Source organism: Oncorhynchus masou, chromosome 16 (genome assembly GCF_036934945.1).
Source record: "Oncorhynchus masou masou isolate Uvic2021 chromosome 16, UVic_Omas_1.1, whole genome shotgun sequence".
Classification (NCBI taxonomy): Eukaryota; Metazoa; Chordata; class Actinopteri; order Salmoniformes; family Salmonidae; genus Oncorhynchus; species Oncorhynchus masou.
Window position 1 is genome coordinate 27,543,536 of NC_088227.1, and position 12,908 is coordinate 27,556,443.

Here is a 12,908-nt window from a genome sequence, read left to right on the forward strand (position 1 = left end):
TAGAGACTTGCCCAGAAAGACTCACAGCTGTAATCGCTGCCAAACGTAATTCTAACATGTATTGACTCAGGGGTGTGAATACCTATGTAAATTAGATATTTCTCTTTTATTTTCAATACATTTGCTAAAAAATGTAGGCCTGGTCTTTGTCCTTTATTGAGCCACTGGTTCACTGTGTTGCTGTTCTGGCAGGAAAGGAAGAGCTCACAGCACTAATACCCAGTCTAATCCTTAAACACACACAGACACACATAGACACACAGACTTAGACATGCACACACAACTGGAGAAACAGTACCAACTCTGAGGCTTTAGGCCCGTAATTAGAGAGAATTTACACAGATCAGGTTGAACATAATCGGGGCTGAAGATAACACCAACCCCCCCTGCCCACCTCACTCACACTCTCTACTTGTTCTAGTCACATTTTACCACTCACACAGAGTTTGGGTGTGCAGTGTGCAAGCGCGCGTGTAACAGGTTAGGTGTGTCCCGAACAGGGGGTCTGGAAGGTGCAGGGGAAGGGCTGGGTAAACAGAAGTAAGGAAGTCTTCGTCTGTTGTTTGGTTTTCACTAGGGGTAGAGACACATGGTTTCTTTGTGTGAATGTTGCTGGCCCATGTCTAATGGCTATAAGGAGTCTCACTAAAACCATTAGCTCAGTTAACATTATCTCAGGGGTGATAAACCAAATGCATGTAAGAAACACACAGAGTTCTTCCAAATTCATGGGTGTAAGTACCGTGGAGTGGAGAAGCGTTGAGGTTGCCTCTCACCTGATTCCCTCCACTGAGAAAAGGGGACATAGTCTTCCAGCTGATGGTGAAACTCAAGTCACTGCATTATTTCTGCCTCATGCACCAATTCATGTTGTTTCTCCTATGACCAGAGAGAGTGAAATATTCCTTGATATTAGACACAAGCTGCTAATAAATTAACTTTACTATACTCATTCATTGCAGCTGCAGTTCTGGTTGTAGCATGAGTGGAAGTAGGGAGAATGCACATTGCATAAGTCCCACAGTGCATGTCAGAGCAAAAACCAAACCATGAGGTCGAAGAAATTGTCCATAGAGCTCCGAGACAGGACTGTGTCGGCACAGATCTGAGGAAGGGTACCAAAACCTGTCTTCCGCATTGAATGTCCCCAAGAACACAGTGGCCTCCATTCTTAAATGGAAGTTTGGAACCTACAAGACTCTTCCTGGAACTGGCCGCCTGGCTAAACTGAGCAATTGGGGGAGAAGGGCTTTAGTCAGGGAGGTGACCAAGAACTTGATGGTCACTCTGACAGAGCTCCAGAGTTCCTCTGTGGAGATGGTTGTCTTTCTGGATGGTGCTGCAGGTTCTCCCATCTCTATCAGGCCTTTGTGGTAGTGGCTAGACAGAAGCCTCTCCTCAATGAAAGGCACATGACAGCCTGCTTGGAGTTTGCCACAAGGCACCTAAATGACTCTGACCATGAGAAACAAGATTCACTGGTCTGATGTGAGAACAAGATTGAAATCTTTGGCCTGAATGCCAAGAGTCATGTCTAAAGGAAACATGGCACCATCCCTACGGTGAAGCATGGTGGTGGAAGCATCATGTTGTGGGGATGTTTTTCAGTAGCAGGGACTGGGAGACTAGTCAGGATCGAGGGAAAGGTGAACTGAGCAAAGTACAGAGATGAAAACCTGCTCCAGAGTGTTCAGTACCTAAGGACAATGACCCTAAGCACACAACCAAGACAACACAGGAGTGGCTTCGGCACAAGTCTCTGAATGTCCTTGAGTGACCCAGCCAGAGCCCGGACTTGAACCCGATTTTAACATATCTGGATAGACCTGAAAATAGCAGCTCAGCGATCGTCCCCATCCAACCTGACAGAGCTTGAGAGGATCTGCAGAGAGGAATGGGAGAAATTCCACAAATACAGGTGTACCAAGCTTGTAGCATCAAACCCAAGAAAACTCAAGGCTTTAATCGCTGCCAAAATTGCTTCAACAAAGTACATAGTAAAGGGTCTGAATACTTATGTGATTTCATTATTTTTTTTATACATTTGCAAGAATGTCTAATGTTTTTTGCTTTGTCATTATGGGGTGGTGTGTGTAAATTGATGGGGAAAAAAACAATTTAATCAGTTTTAGAATAAGGATGTAATGTAACAAAATGGGGTCTGAATACTTTCCTAATGCACTGTATACATTTTAATCATTTTCCATCCCAAAAATGTTGAATAAGATGGAAAGTAGATTGAAAAGGGGTCTTAGAAAACATCTACCAGAAAAGTCTTAAAAGGTATTAGAAATACATCAAAACACAACTAAGAGCAACACTTTTATATTATTTAATTATTTGCCTTCTGTATGTTTAATAAACATTGCCTTGTAATTCCGTTACCAAAAACCCACATAACAATTACAGGTAGACCTGCTAATTATTTATATATCATTTTTTGTGTTTTTTTTTTACTGATATCAAGTTTGATTAAAACTCGTAATTCTGTTACCAAGTCGGAATTACTGAAATTGATTTGGCTACAATGGGAGTTTTCACAGTTGGGACAATCACACTCTCGCTCTTCTTTCTCCATGTAATGTCACCTCTCCCAACTCTTACTGACTCCTACCATGATACCTACCACCTAACCTCTTTCCATTTACTGGAACAAGCATCCTCAACCACTGAGCACCAACCAGGTCAGTCCGTCCTGGCAAGACCAAATCTGAACCAATCATAGATGTTTGTTTTTGCATGATGTACAGTAGAAAACAATACAGAACAGTAAAGAAAAGTAGAGTACTGTAAAATCACCCCCTTGGCCCATTTGCACAAGTGTCCCAAAGCTGAGGGAATGAAAATTATCTAGGGTGTAGGGGCTAATTAGTGAATTGGAATCCCATAAGGCATAGCGTTATTGTTGAGTTTCACACAAAATATTGGAGTGGCGTGCCTAATTATATGATACAAGCATTAAGTTGTCTGATGGTGAGACTTGACACATGTCAAATATAAAATACCTCCCAAATTAAATGTTTACCTGTAACTGAGGTTTATATTTTGTAAAACGACAGGGGATTTGTTCATTTGAATTTTATGTTAGTCAGCAACACGTGACGACAGAGGGCCCTCAAGGGCGAGTTGGTAGGGGCGAGGCGGTGGTTTGGGATTCATACCCCTTTCACTTACTCACTCTCTCTCTGGTCTCTCTGTCTCTCTCTCTGGTCTGTCTCTCTCTCTCTCTCTCTCTGGTCTCGCTCTCTCTCTCTCTCTGGTCTGTCTCTCTCTCTCTCTCTCTCTCTCTCTGGTTGGTCTGTCTCTCTCTCTCTGGTCTGTCTCTCTCTCTCTGGTCTGTCTCTCTCTCTCTGGTCTGTCTCTCTCTCTCTGGTCTGTCTCTCTGGTCTGTCTCTCTCTCTCTCTGGTCTGTCTCACTCTCTCTCTGGTCTCTCTCTGGTCTCTCTCGCTCTCTGGTCTCTCTCTGGTCTCTCTCGCTCTCTGGTCTCTCGCTCTCTGGTCTCTCTCGCTCTCTCTCGCTCTCTGGTCTCTGTCGCTCTCTCTCGCTCTCTGGTCTCTCTCGCTCTCTCTCTGGTCTCTCCCGCTCTCTCTCTGGTCTCTCTCTGGTCTCTCTGTCTCTCTCTGGTCTCTCTCTGTCTCTGGTCTCTCTCTGTCTCTGGTCTCTCTCTGTCTCTTTCTCTGGTCTGTCTCTTTCTCTGGTCTCTGTCTGGTCTCTCTCTGGTCTCTCTCTCTCTCTGGTCTCTCTCTGGTCTCTCTCTCTGGTCTCTCTCTCTGGTCTCTCTCTCTCTCTCTCTCTCTGGTCTCTTTGTCTTTCTCTGGTCTCTCTCTGTCTCTTTCTCTGGTCTCTGGTCTGTCTCTTTCTCTGGTCTGTCTCTTTCTCTGGTCTGTCTCTTTCTCTGGTCTGTCTGGTCTCCCTCTGGTCTCTCTCTCTCTCTCTCTCTCTCTGGTCTCTCTCTCTCTGGTCTCTGGTCTCTCTCTCTGGTCTCTCTCTCTCTCTCTGGTCTCTCTCTGGTCTCTCTCTCTGGTCTCTCTCTCTCTGGTCTCTCTTTCTCTGGTCTCTCTCTCTTTCTCTGGTCTGTCTCTTTCTCTGGTCTGTCTGGTCTCCCTCTGGTCTCTCTCTCTCTCTCTCTCTCTGGTCTCTCTCTCTCTGGTCTCTGGTCTCTCTCTCTCTGGTCTCTCTCTCTCTCTGGTCTCTCTGGTCTCTCTCTGGTCTCTCTCTCTGGTCTCTCTCTCTCTGGTCTCTCTTTCTCTGGTCTCTCTCTCTTTCTCTGGTCTCTCTCTCTCTGGTCTCTCTCTCTGGTCTCTCTGTCTCTCTCTGTCTCTCTGTCTCTCTCTCGCTCTCTCTTTGGTCTCTGTCTCTGGTCTCTGTCTGTCTCTGGTCTCTCTTTGTCTTTCTCTGGTCTCTTTCTCTGGTCTCTCTGTCTTTCTCTCTCTCTGGTCTCTCTCTCTGGTGGTCTCGGGTCTCTCTCTCTCTGGTGTCTCTGGTCTCTCTCTGGTCTCTCTGTCTCTCTGGTCTCTCTGTCTCTCTCTCTGGTCTCTCTCTCCGTGTCTTTCTCTGGTCTCTGTCTCTCTTTCTCTGGTCTCTCTCTCTGGTCTCTCTCTGTCTCTGGTCTCTCTCTGTCTCTGGTCTCTCTCTGTCTCTTTCTCTGGTCTGTCTCTTTCTCTGGTCTCTCTGTCTGGTCTCTCTGTCTGGTCTCTCTCTCTGGTCTCTCTCTCTGGTCTCTCTGTCTCTCTCTGGTCTCTCTCTGTCTCTGGTCTCTCTCTGTCTCTTTCTCTGGTCTGTCTCTTTCTCTGGTCTCTCTCTCTCTTTCTCTGGTCTCTCTCTCTGGTCTCTCTCTCTGGTCTCCCTCTCTCTCTGGTCTCTCTCTCTGTCTCTCTCTGGTCTCTGGTCTCTCTCTCTGGTCTCTCTCTCTCTCTGGTCTCTCTCTCTGGTCTCTCTCTCTCTGGTCTCTCTCTCTGGTCTCTCTCTCTGGTCTCTCTCTCTGGTCTCTGTCTCTCTCTCTCTGGTCTCTCTGGTCTCTTTCTCTGGTCTCTCTCTCTGTCTCTGTCTCTTTCTCTGGTCTCTCTCTCTATCTCTCTCTCTCTGGTCTTTCTCTCTGGTGTTTCTGGTCTCTCTCTGGTCTCTCTCTCTGGTCTCTCTCTCTGGTCTCTCTGTCTCTCTCGCTGTCTCTCTCTCTGTCTCTCTCTGGTCTCTCTCTGTCTCTTTCTCTGGTCTCTCTCTGGTCTCTGTCTCTCTCTCTGGTCTCTCTCTCTCTCTCTCTGGTCTCTCTCTCTCTCTCTGGTCTCTCTCTCTCTCTCTGGTCTCTCTGTCTCTCTCTCTGGTCTCTCTCTCTCTCTCTGGTCTCTCTCTCTCTCTGGTCTCTCTCTCTCTCTCTCTGTCTCTCTCTGGTCTCTCTCTTTCTCTGGTCTGTCTCTTTCTCTGGTCTCTCTCTGTCTCTTTCTCTGGTCTGTCTCTTTCTCTGGTCTCTCTCTGTCTCTCTCTGGTCTCTGGTCTCTCTCTCTGGTCTCTCTCTGGTCTCTCTCTCTTGTCTCTCTGGTCTCTCTCTCTCTGGTCTCTCTCTGGTCTCTCTCTCTGGTCTCTCTCTGGTCTCTCTCTGTTCTCTCTGGTCTCTCTCTCTGGTCTCTCTCTGTCCCTTTCTCTGGTCTCTCTCTCTGGTATCTCTGTCTCTCTCTCTGGTCTCTCTGGTCTCTCTCTCTGGTCTCTGTGGTCTCTCTCTCTGGTCTCTCTGTCTCTCTGGTCTCTCTCTGGTCTCTCTCTCTCTGTCTCTCTGTCTCTTGTCTCTCTGTCTCTCTCTCTCTGGTCTCTCTCTGGTCTCTGGTCTCTCTCTCTGGTCTCTCTCTCTCTGGTGTGTGTGTCTCTCTCTCTCTGGTGTGTCTCTCTCTCTCTGGTGTGTCTCTCTCTCTGGTGTGTCTCTCTCTCTGTGTGTCTCTCTCTCTGGTGTGTGTCTCTCTCTCTCTGGTCTCTCTCTCTCTGGTCTCTCTCTCTCTCTGGTCTCTGGTCTCTCTCTCTCTGGTCTCTGGTCTCTCTCTCTCTGGTCTCTCTCTCTCTCTGGTCTCTCTCTCTCTGGGGTGTCTCTCTCTCTGGTCTCTCTCTCTCTCTGGTCTCTCTCTCTCTGGTCTCTCTCTCGCTCTCTCTGGTCTCTCTCTCTCTCTCGCTCTCTCTGGTCTCTCTCTGGTCTCTCTCTCTGGTCTCTCTCTCTGGTCTCTCTCTCTCTCTCTCTGGTCTCTCTCTCTCTCTGGTCTCTGGTCTCTCTCTCTCGCTGGTCTCTCTCTCTCTGGTGTGTGTGTGTCTCTCTCTCTGGTCTCTCTCTCTCTGGTCTCTCTCTCTCTCTGGTCTCTGGTCTCTCTCTCTCTGGTCTCTGGTCTCTCTCTCTCTGGTCTCTCTCTCTCTCTCTGGTCTCTCTCTCTCTCTGGTCTCTGGTCTCTCTCTCTCTGGTCTCTCTCTCTCTGGTCTCTCTCTCTCTGGTCTCTCTCTCTCTGGTGTCTCTCTTTCTCTGGTGTCTCTCTCTCTCTGGTCACTCTCTCTCTCTGGTGTCTCTCTCTCTGGTCTCTCTCTCTCTCTGGTGTGTCTCTCTCTGGTGTGTCTCTCTCTGGTCTCTCTCTCTGGTCTCTCTCTGGGGTCTCTCTCTCTCTCTGGGTTGTCTCTCTCTCTCTGGGGTGTCTCTCTCTCTCTGGTCTCTCTCTCTGGTCTCTCTCTCTGGTCTCTCTCTCTGGTCTCTCTCTCTGGTCTCTCTCTCTGGTCTCTCTGACTCTGGTCTCTCTCTGTCTCTCTGTCTCTGTTCTCTGTCTCTGGTCTCTCTGTCTCTGGTCTCTCTCTGTCTCTGGTCTCTCTGTCTCTGGTCTCTCTCTGTCTCTGGTCTCTCTGTCTCTGGTCTCTCTCTGTCTCTGGTCTCTCTGTCTCTGGTCTCTCTCTGTCTCTGGTCTCTCTCTGTCTCTGGTCTCTCTCTGTCTCTGGTCTCTCTCTCTCTCTGGTCTCTCTCTCTGGTCTCTCTCTCTCTTGTCTCTCTCTGGTCTCTCTCTCTCTGGTCTCTCTCTGGTCTCTCTCTCTCTGGTCTCTCTCTGGTGTGTGTCTCTCTCTCTCTGGTGTGTCTCTCTCTCTCTGGTGTGTCTCTCTCTCTGGTGTGTCTCTCTCTCTGGTGTCTCTCTCTCTCTGGTGTGTCTCTCTCTGGTCTCTCTCTCTCTGGTCTCTCTCTCTCTGGTCTCTCTCTCTGGTGTGTGTGTCTCTCTCTCTGGTGTGTCTCTCTCTCTGGTGTGTCTCTCTCTCTCTGGTGTGTCTCTCTCTCTGGTGTCTCTCTCTCTCTGGTGTGTCTCTCTCTGGTCTCTCGCTCTCTGGGGTATCTCTCTCTCTCTGGGGTGTCTCTCTCTCTGGGGTCTCTCTCTCTCTCTGGGGTGTCTCTCTCTCTGGTCTCTCTGTCTCTCTCTCTGGTCTCTCTGTCTCTCTCTCTGGTCTCTCTCTCTCTGGTCTCTCTCTCTCTCTGGTCTCTCTCTCTCTCTGGTCTCTCTCTCTCTGGTGTGTGTGTCTCTCTCTCTGGTCTCTCTCTCTCTCTGGTCTCTCTCTGGTCTCTCGCTCTCTGGGGTGTCTCTCTCTCTCCCTGGTCTCTCTCTCTGGTCTCTCTCTCTGGTCTCTCTGGTCTCTCTGTCTCTCTCTCTGGTCTCTCTGTCTCTCTCTGGTCTCTCTCTCTCTGGTCTCTCTCTCTCTCTGGTCTCTCTCTGGTCTCTCTCACTCTCTCAGGTCTCTCTCTATGGTCTCTCTCTCTCTCTGGTCTCTCTCTGGTCTCTCTCTGGTCTCTCTCTCACTCTCTCTGGTCTCTCTCTCTGGTCTCTCTCTCTCTGGTCTCTCTCTCTCTCTCTGGTCTCTCTCTCTCTGGTCTCTCTCTGGTCTCTCTCTGGTCTCTCTCTCACTCTCTCTGGTCTCTCTCTCTCTCTCTGGTCTCTCTCTCTCTGGTCTCTCTCTCTCTGGTCTCTCTCTCTCTCTCTGGTCTCTCTCTCTCTCTCTCTGGTCTCTCTCTCTCTCTCTCTGGTCTCTTTCTCTCTCTGGTCTCTCTCTTTCTCTCTGGTCTCTCTCTCTCTCTCTGGTCTCTCTCTCTCTCTGGTGTGTGTCTCTCTCTCTGGTGTGTCTCTCTCTCTCTGGTCTCTCTCTCTCTCTGGTCTCTCTCTCTCTCTCTGGTCTCTCTCTCTCTCTCTGGTCTCTCTCTCTCTCTGGTGTGTGTCTCTCTCTGGTGTGTGTCTCTCTCTCTGGTCTCTCGCTCTCTCTCTGGGGTGTCTCTCTCTGGTGTGTGTGTCTCTCTCTTGGTCTCTCTCTCTTGGTCTCTCTCTCTTGGTCTCTCTCTTTCTGTAAATGACTTAGTGTGGTCATCATGGCTTGTTAGAGTGCTTATTTTTGTGTGTGTTTAAAGCCTTCTGGCCATGGTGTGAGTTGAGGACATGATTGTGGTCAGTTTCAGTTAGACTGGACACCACACTCGCAGGACTGTGGTGTGGCCTGTTTTACAGTTGGAATCCTAAACCATCAAGGGACATGAACAAGGTGTGGGTTTTCTACTTTGGCCTTTCTACTGAGAGAGATGTGACAGCAAGAGAGAGAAGCTTCCAGTGTCTAGTTAAACTGTGTCCTGGCAAGTTTGCCACTTGGAATCCAGATAGGGACACTGTGGGAACATAAAGGGGTTCACTTTTTGTTGTTTTATTAGGATGGTTGAGTATTAACAATGTTTACTCTGAACTTGATGAGAGGACAAGGATAAAGGTCTCAATTCTCACACTTCCTTTTCTCTCCCTCTCTCGCCTCCTTCTTTCAGACGATTACACGGATGCCCTCCCTCCTCTCCCAGAGATTCCGGATGCCGGCTCGGTCCTGAGCTCAGTGGGCGTTCCGGGCCGCTTTCGCCACTCCGACATCCACCACACCCCTCTACGCTACTGCTCCGCCCACAGCATGGACTCCTCCCCAGACAGTGCTGAGCGCCCAATCAGCTACGGCTCCACCTCTTCCTCCGCCTCCTCCAGGGACAGCCACTGCTCACTGGGCAGCCGCTCCACTTTAGGCCCCTCCCCTCACTGTCACCCTGCTCCTGACCGGGACTCCGGGGCGATCCGGTTGGAGCTGGTTCCAGCCAGGCAGCTGGGATGTGGGGATGAGGAGGAAAGGAATATTGGAGGAACAGATGCAGGAAAAGGGACTGTTAGACAGGTGTCTGCCCAGACCCCCCAGTCAGACACCAAGGCTGGGGAGAGGAGCTCTCCAGGGCCCAGGGTGCAGTATGTGGACAGGGTGGTTCAGGAGATAATGGACACTGAGAGGACCTACGTACTGGACCTGCAGAGCATCGTACAGGTAAGGAGCATGGTACCACACAACACCACTGGGGAGACGCATACATAGTACTTATCCTTCTTAGAGGAGTCTGTCCAGTACTGTGAGGAACATGGTACCACACAACACCACTGGGGAGACACCAGCTATCACTAAACCTACATACAGCACAGGGGTACATTTTCAGACTGTTAGATGAGATGCAAACAGTAGGACAGCGCATGCAGTGTTTCCCTACTCCAGTCCTTCAGTGCCCCCAACAGTACATATTGTTGTTGTAGCCCTGGACAAGCACACCTGATTCAACTTGTCAACTAATCATCAAGCCGTCAGTGAGTTGAATCAGGTGAGTTTGCCCAGGACTAAAACAAAAATGTTATGTTGGGACTGCTGGAGGACTAGATGGGAACCCTGTTGGGACTGCTGGAGGACCTGAGATGAAACCCTGTTGGGACTGCTGGAGAACCTGAGATGAAACCCTGTTGGGACTGCCGGAGATGAAACCCTGTTGGGACTGCCGGAGATGAAACCCTGTTGGGACTGCCGGAGATGAAACCCTGTTGGGACTGCCGGAGATGAAACCCTGTTGGGACTGCCGGAGATGAAACCCTGTTGGGACTGCCGGAGATGAAACCCTGTTGGGACTGCCGGAGATGAAACCCTGTTGGGACTGCCGGAGATGAAACCCTGTTTGGACTGCCGGAGATGAAACCCTGTTTGGACTGCCGGAGATGAAACCCTGTTTGGACTGCTGGAGATGAAACCCTGTTGGGACTGCTGGAGATGAAACCCTGTTGGGACTGCTGGAGGACTGGATGGAACACTGCAGTGTAGGAGGACGCATACTAGTATATTACTGAACAGCATCATACCAGTCAGGACCTGTGTAAGAAAGAACGGGGGTCAAGATGTGTCCAGAGTGTTCATAGACAACACCCATATACAGGAGAAGTTGATTTGGGTGGAAGAGTTGTCGTCAGAGTTCCCAACCAGCAGGAAACTGGTCCTTTCCGAAAGAGAGAGAGGGGGTGGGTGAGTGAGTTGTCAGAGAAAAGGTTTCCTCACCCCTCCCACCTTGTCACAGGGACCAAGATGGATGTCCCTACCCCCACCATCCCTCCTCGCTCCATTCAGGGTGAGGAGAATAGGAATGGGAGAGCGGTGCTGTAGGAAGAGGGATTTAGAGCTGTAATAACAATGTCTAAAGTAGGTTAGCTAAACACTGAGCAGAGATCGCTTTAAAGACGTATAGTCCCCTTAGACCTGGACCCCCCTAACTACTCAACAAGACCCCTTTATCAGATCTATGCGGCCGGACACCCACTCTTCCACTACACTTTTAGACAGGACCATAATTTACCCCTTTTTTTCCCCCCCTTATTGATGTCAATCTCTGTTAAGACTTCCAACATTGACGCTATTCATCATCAGTGGATTCCTTTCAGAGCAGACTGCCCTGCTATATCTAGTGCTTGTCAGTAGGTCCCATTAAGTGGGTGTAACACATCGCACTCATTCACCATCATATTCACCACCACCAATGTACAGTATAGTGCTACTATCCACCGTGGCCACTCGCCATCAGAGCTGTCACCCTCCACCCATTACCCAGAATCCCTTGCGTGGTGCTTTCCGCAGGGTTAGAGGGGGTGATTGCCCAAACACAAATATTTAACCAGACTCCTGTGGGCTCACCTGCGCTCCATCTGTCAACGACGGACGGTGATGTGGCCTGCACAAGCAGTGTGTGTGTGTGTGTGTGTGTGTGTGTGTGTGGCACATAATGCATGTATATGTACAGTGCATCCCATCAAGATACACACAATACCCCATAATGACAAAGTGAAAACATGTTTTTAGAAATGTTTGCAAATGTATTACAAATCAAAAACAGATACCTTCTTTGCATAAGTGTTCAGACCCTTTGCTATAAGACTCGATATTGAGCTCAGGTGCATCTTGTTTCCATTGATAATCCTTGATGTTTCTACAATTTGTGGTAAACTCAATTTATTGGACATCATTTGGAAAGGCACACACTTGTCTATATAAGGTCCCACAATTGACAGTGCATGTCAGAGTAAAAACCAAGCCATGAAGTCGAAGGCCAAGCAATAAGGTCGAATGAATTGTCAGTAGAGCTCCGAGACAGGATTGTGTCGGAGCAGCAACACTCCCCATCCAACCTGACCGAGTTTGAGAGGATCTGCCGAGAAGAATGGCAGAAACTCCCCAAATATAGGTGTGCCAAGCTTGTAGCGTCATACCCAAGAAGACTTAACCTCTTACATCTATGGGGGCGCTATTTCATTTTTGGATGAAAAACGTTCCCGTTTTAAACAAGATATTTTGTCACAAAAAGATGCTCGACTATGCATATAATTGATAGCATTCGAAAGAAAACACTCTGACGTGTCCAGAAATACCAAGATATTCTCTGTGCGTGCCCTAGAACGTGAGCTTCAGGCAAAACCAAGATGAGATGGCATCCAGGAAATGACAAGGATTTTTGAGGCTCTGTTTTCCATTGTCTCCTTATATGGCTGTGAATGCGAGAGGAATGAGCCTGCCCTTTCTGTCGTTTCCTTAAGGTGTCTGCAGCATTGTGACGTATTTGTAGGCAGATCATTGGAAGATTGACCATAAGAGACCACATTTACCAGGTGTCCGCCCGGTGTCCTGCGCCGAAATTGGTGCGCAAAAGTCACCTGCCAGTATTTTTCCATGGGATACAGAGAGGAAAGCAAGCTTCCACGAACTGCATATCAATGAAGAGATATGTGAAAAAACACCTTGAGGATTGATTCCAAACAACGTTTGCCATGTTTCGGTCGATATTATGTAGTTAATCCGGAAAAAGTTTTACGTTGTAGGTGACTGAATTTTCGGTTCGTTTCGGTAGCCAGACGCAATGTAGAAAACGGAACGATTTCTCCTACACACAGACGCTTTCAGGAAAAACTGCGCATTTGGTATGTAACTGAGAGTCTCCTCATTGAAAACATCAGAAGCTCTTCAAAGGTAAATGATTTTATTTATTTGGTTATCTGGTTTTTGTGAAAATGTTGCGTGCTAAATGCTACTCAAAATGCTATGCTAGCTTTGCATACTCTTACACAAATTAGTCAATTTCTATGGTTCAAAAGCATATTTTGAAAATCTGAGATGACAGTGTTGTTAAGAAAAGGCTAAGCTTGAGGTCAGACGCATTATTTTCATTTTATTTGCGATTTTCAGAAATCGTTAACGTTGCGTTATGCTAATGAGCCTGAGGCTTTAGTCACAAACCCGGATCCGGGATGGGGAGTTTCAAGAAGTTAAGGCTGATGTGCTTCAACAAAGTACTGAGTCAAGGGTCTGAATACTTATGTAAATGTACTATTTCAGTTTTTTAAAATTTTTAATACATTTGCAAAAATGTCTAAGTAGTTTTTTTGCTTTGTCATTATGGAGTATTGTGTGTAAATTGATGAGGGGAAAAAACAATTCAATACATTTTAGAATAAGGCAGTAATGTAAATAAATGTGGAAAAAGTCAAGGGGTCGGAATTAGTTCCAGATGCACTGTAACTGTATGTGAGTAGTACATGGGAGA

General features: G+C 48.0%; 1 protein-coding gene across 1 annotated transcript in view; it reads left to right on the plus strand.

The window, feature by feature from the left end:
* Positions 1-12,908, plus strand: part of LOC135557775 (pleckstrin homology domain-containing family G member 1-like) — a 70,865-nt gene that overhangs the window by 16,125 nt on the left and 41,832 nt on the right. Inside the window, 1 exon segment of the mRNA XM_064991373.1 lies at positions 8,799-9,334. Coding sequence (XP_064847445.1) covers positions 8,799-9,334 — 536 coding nt within the window.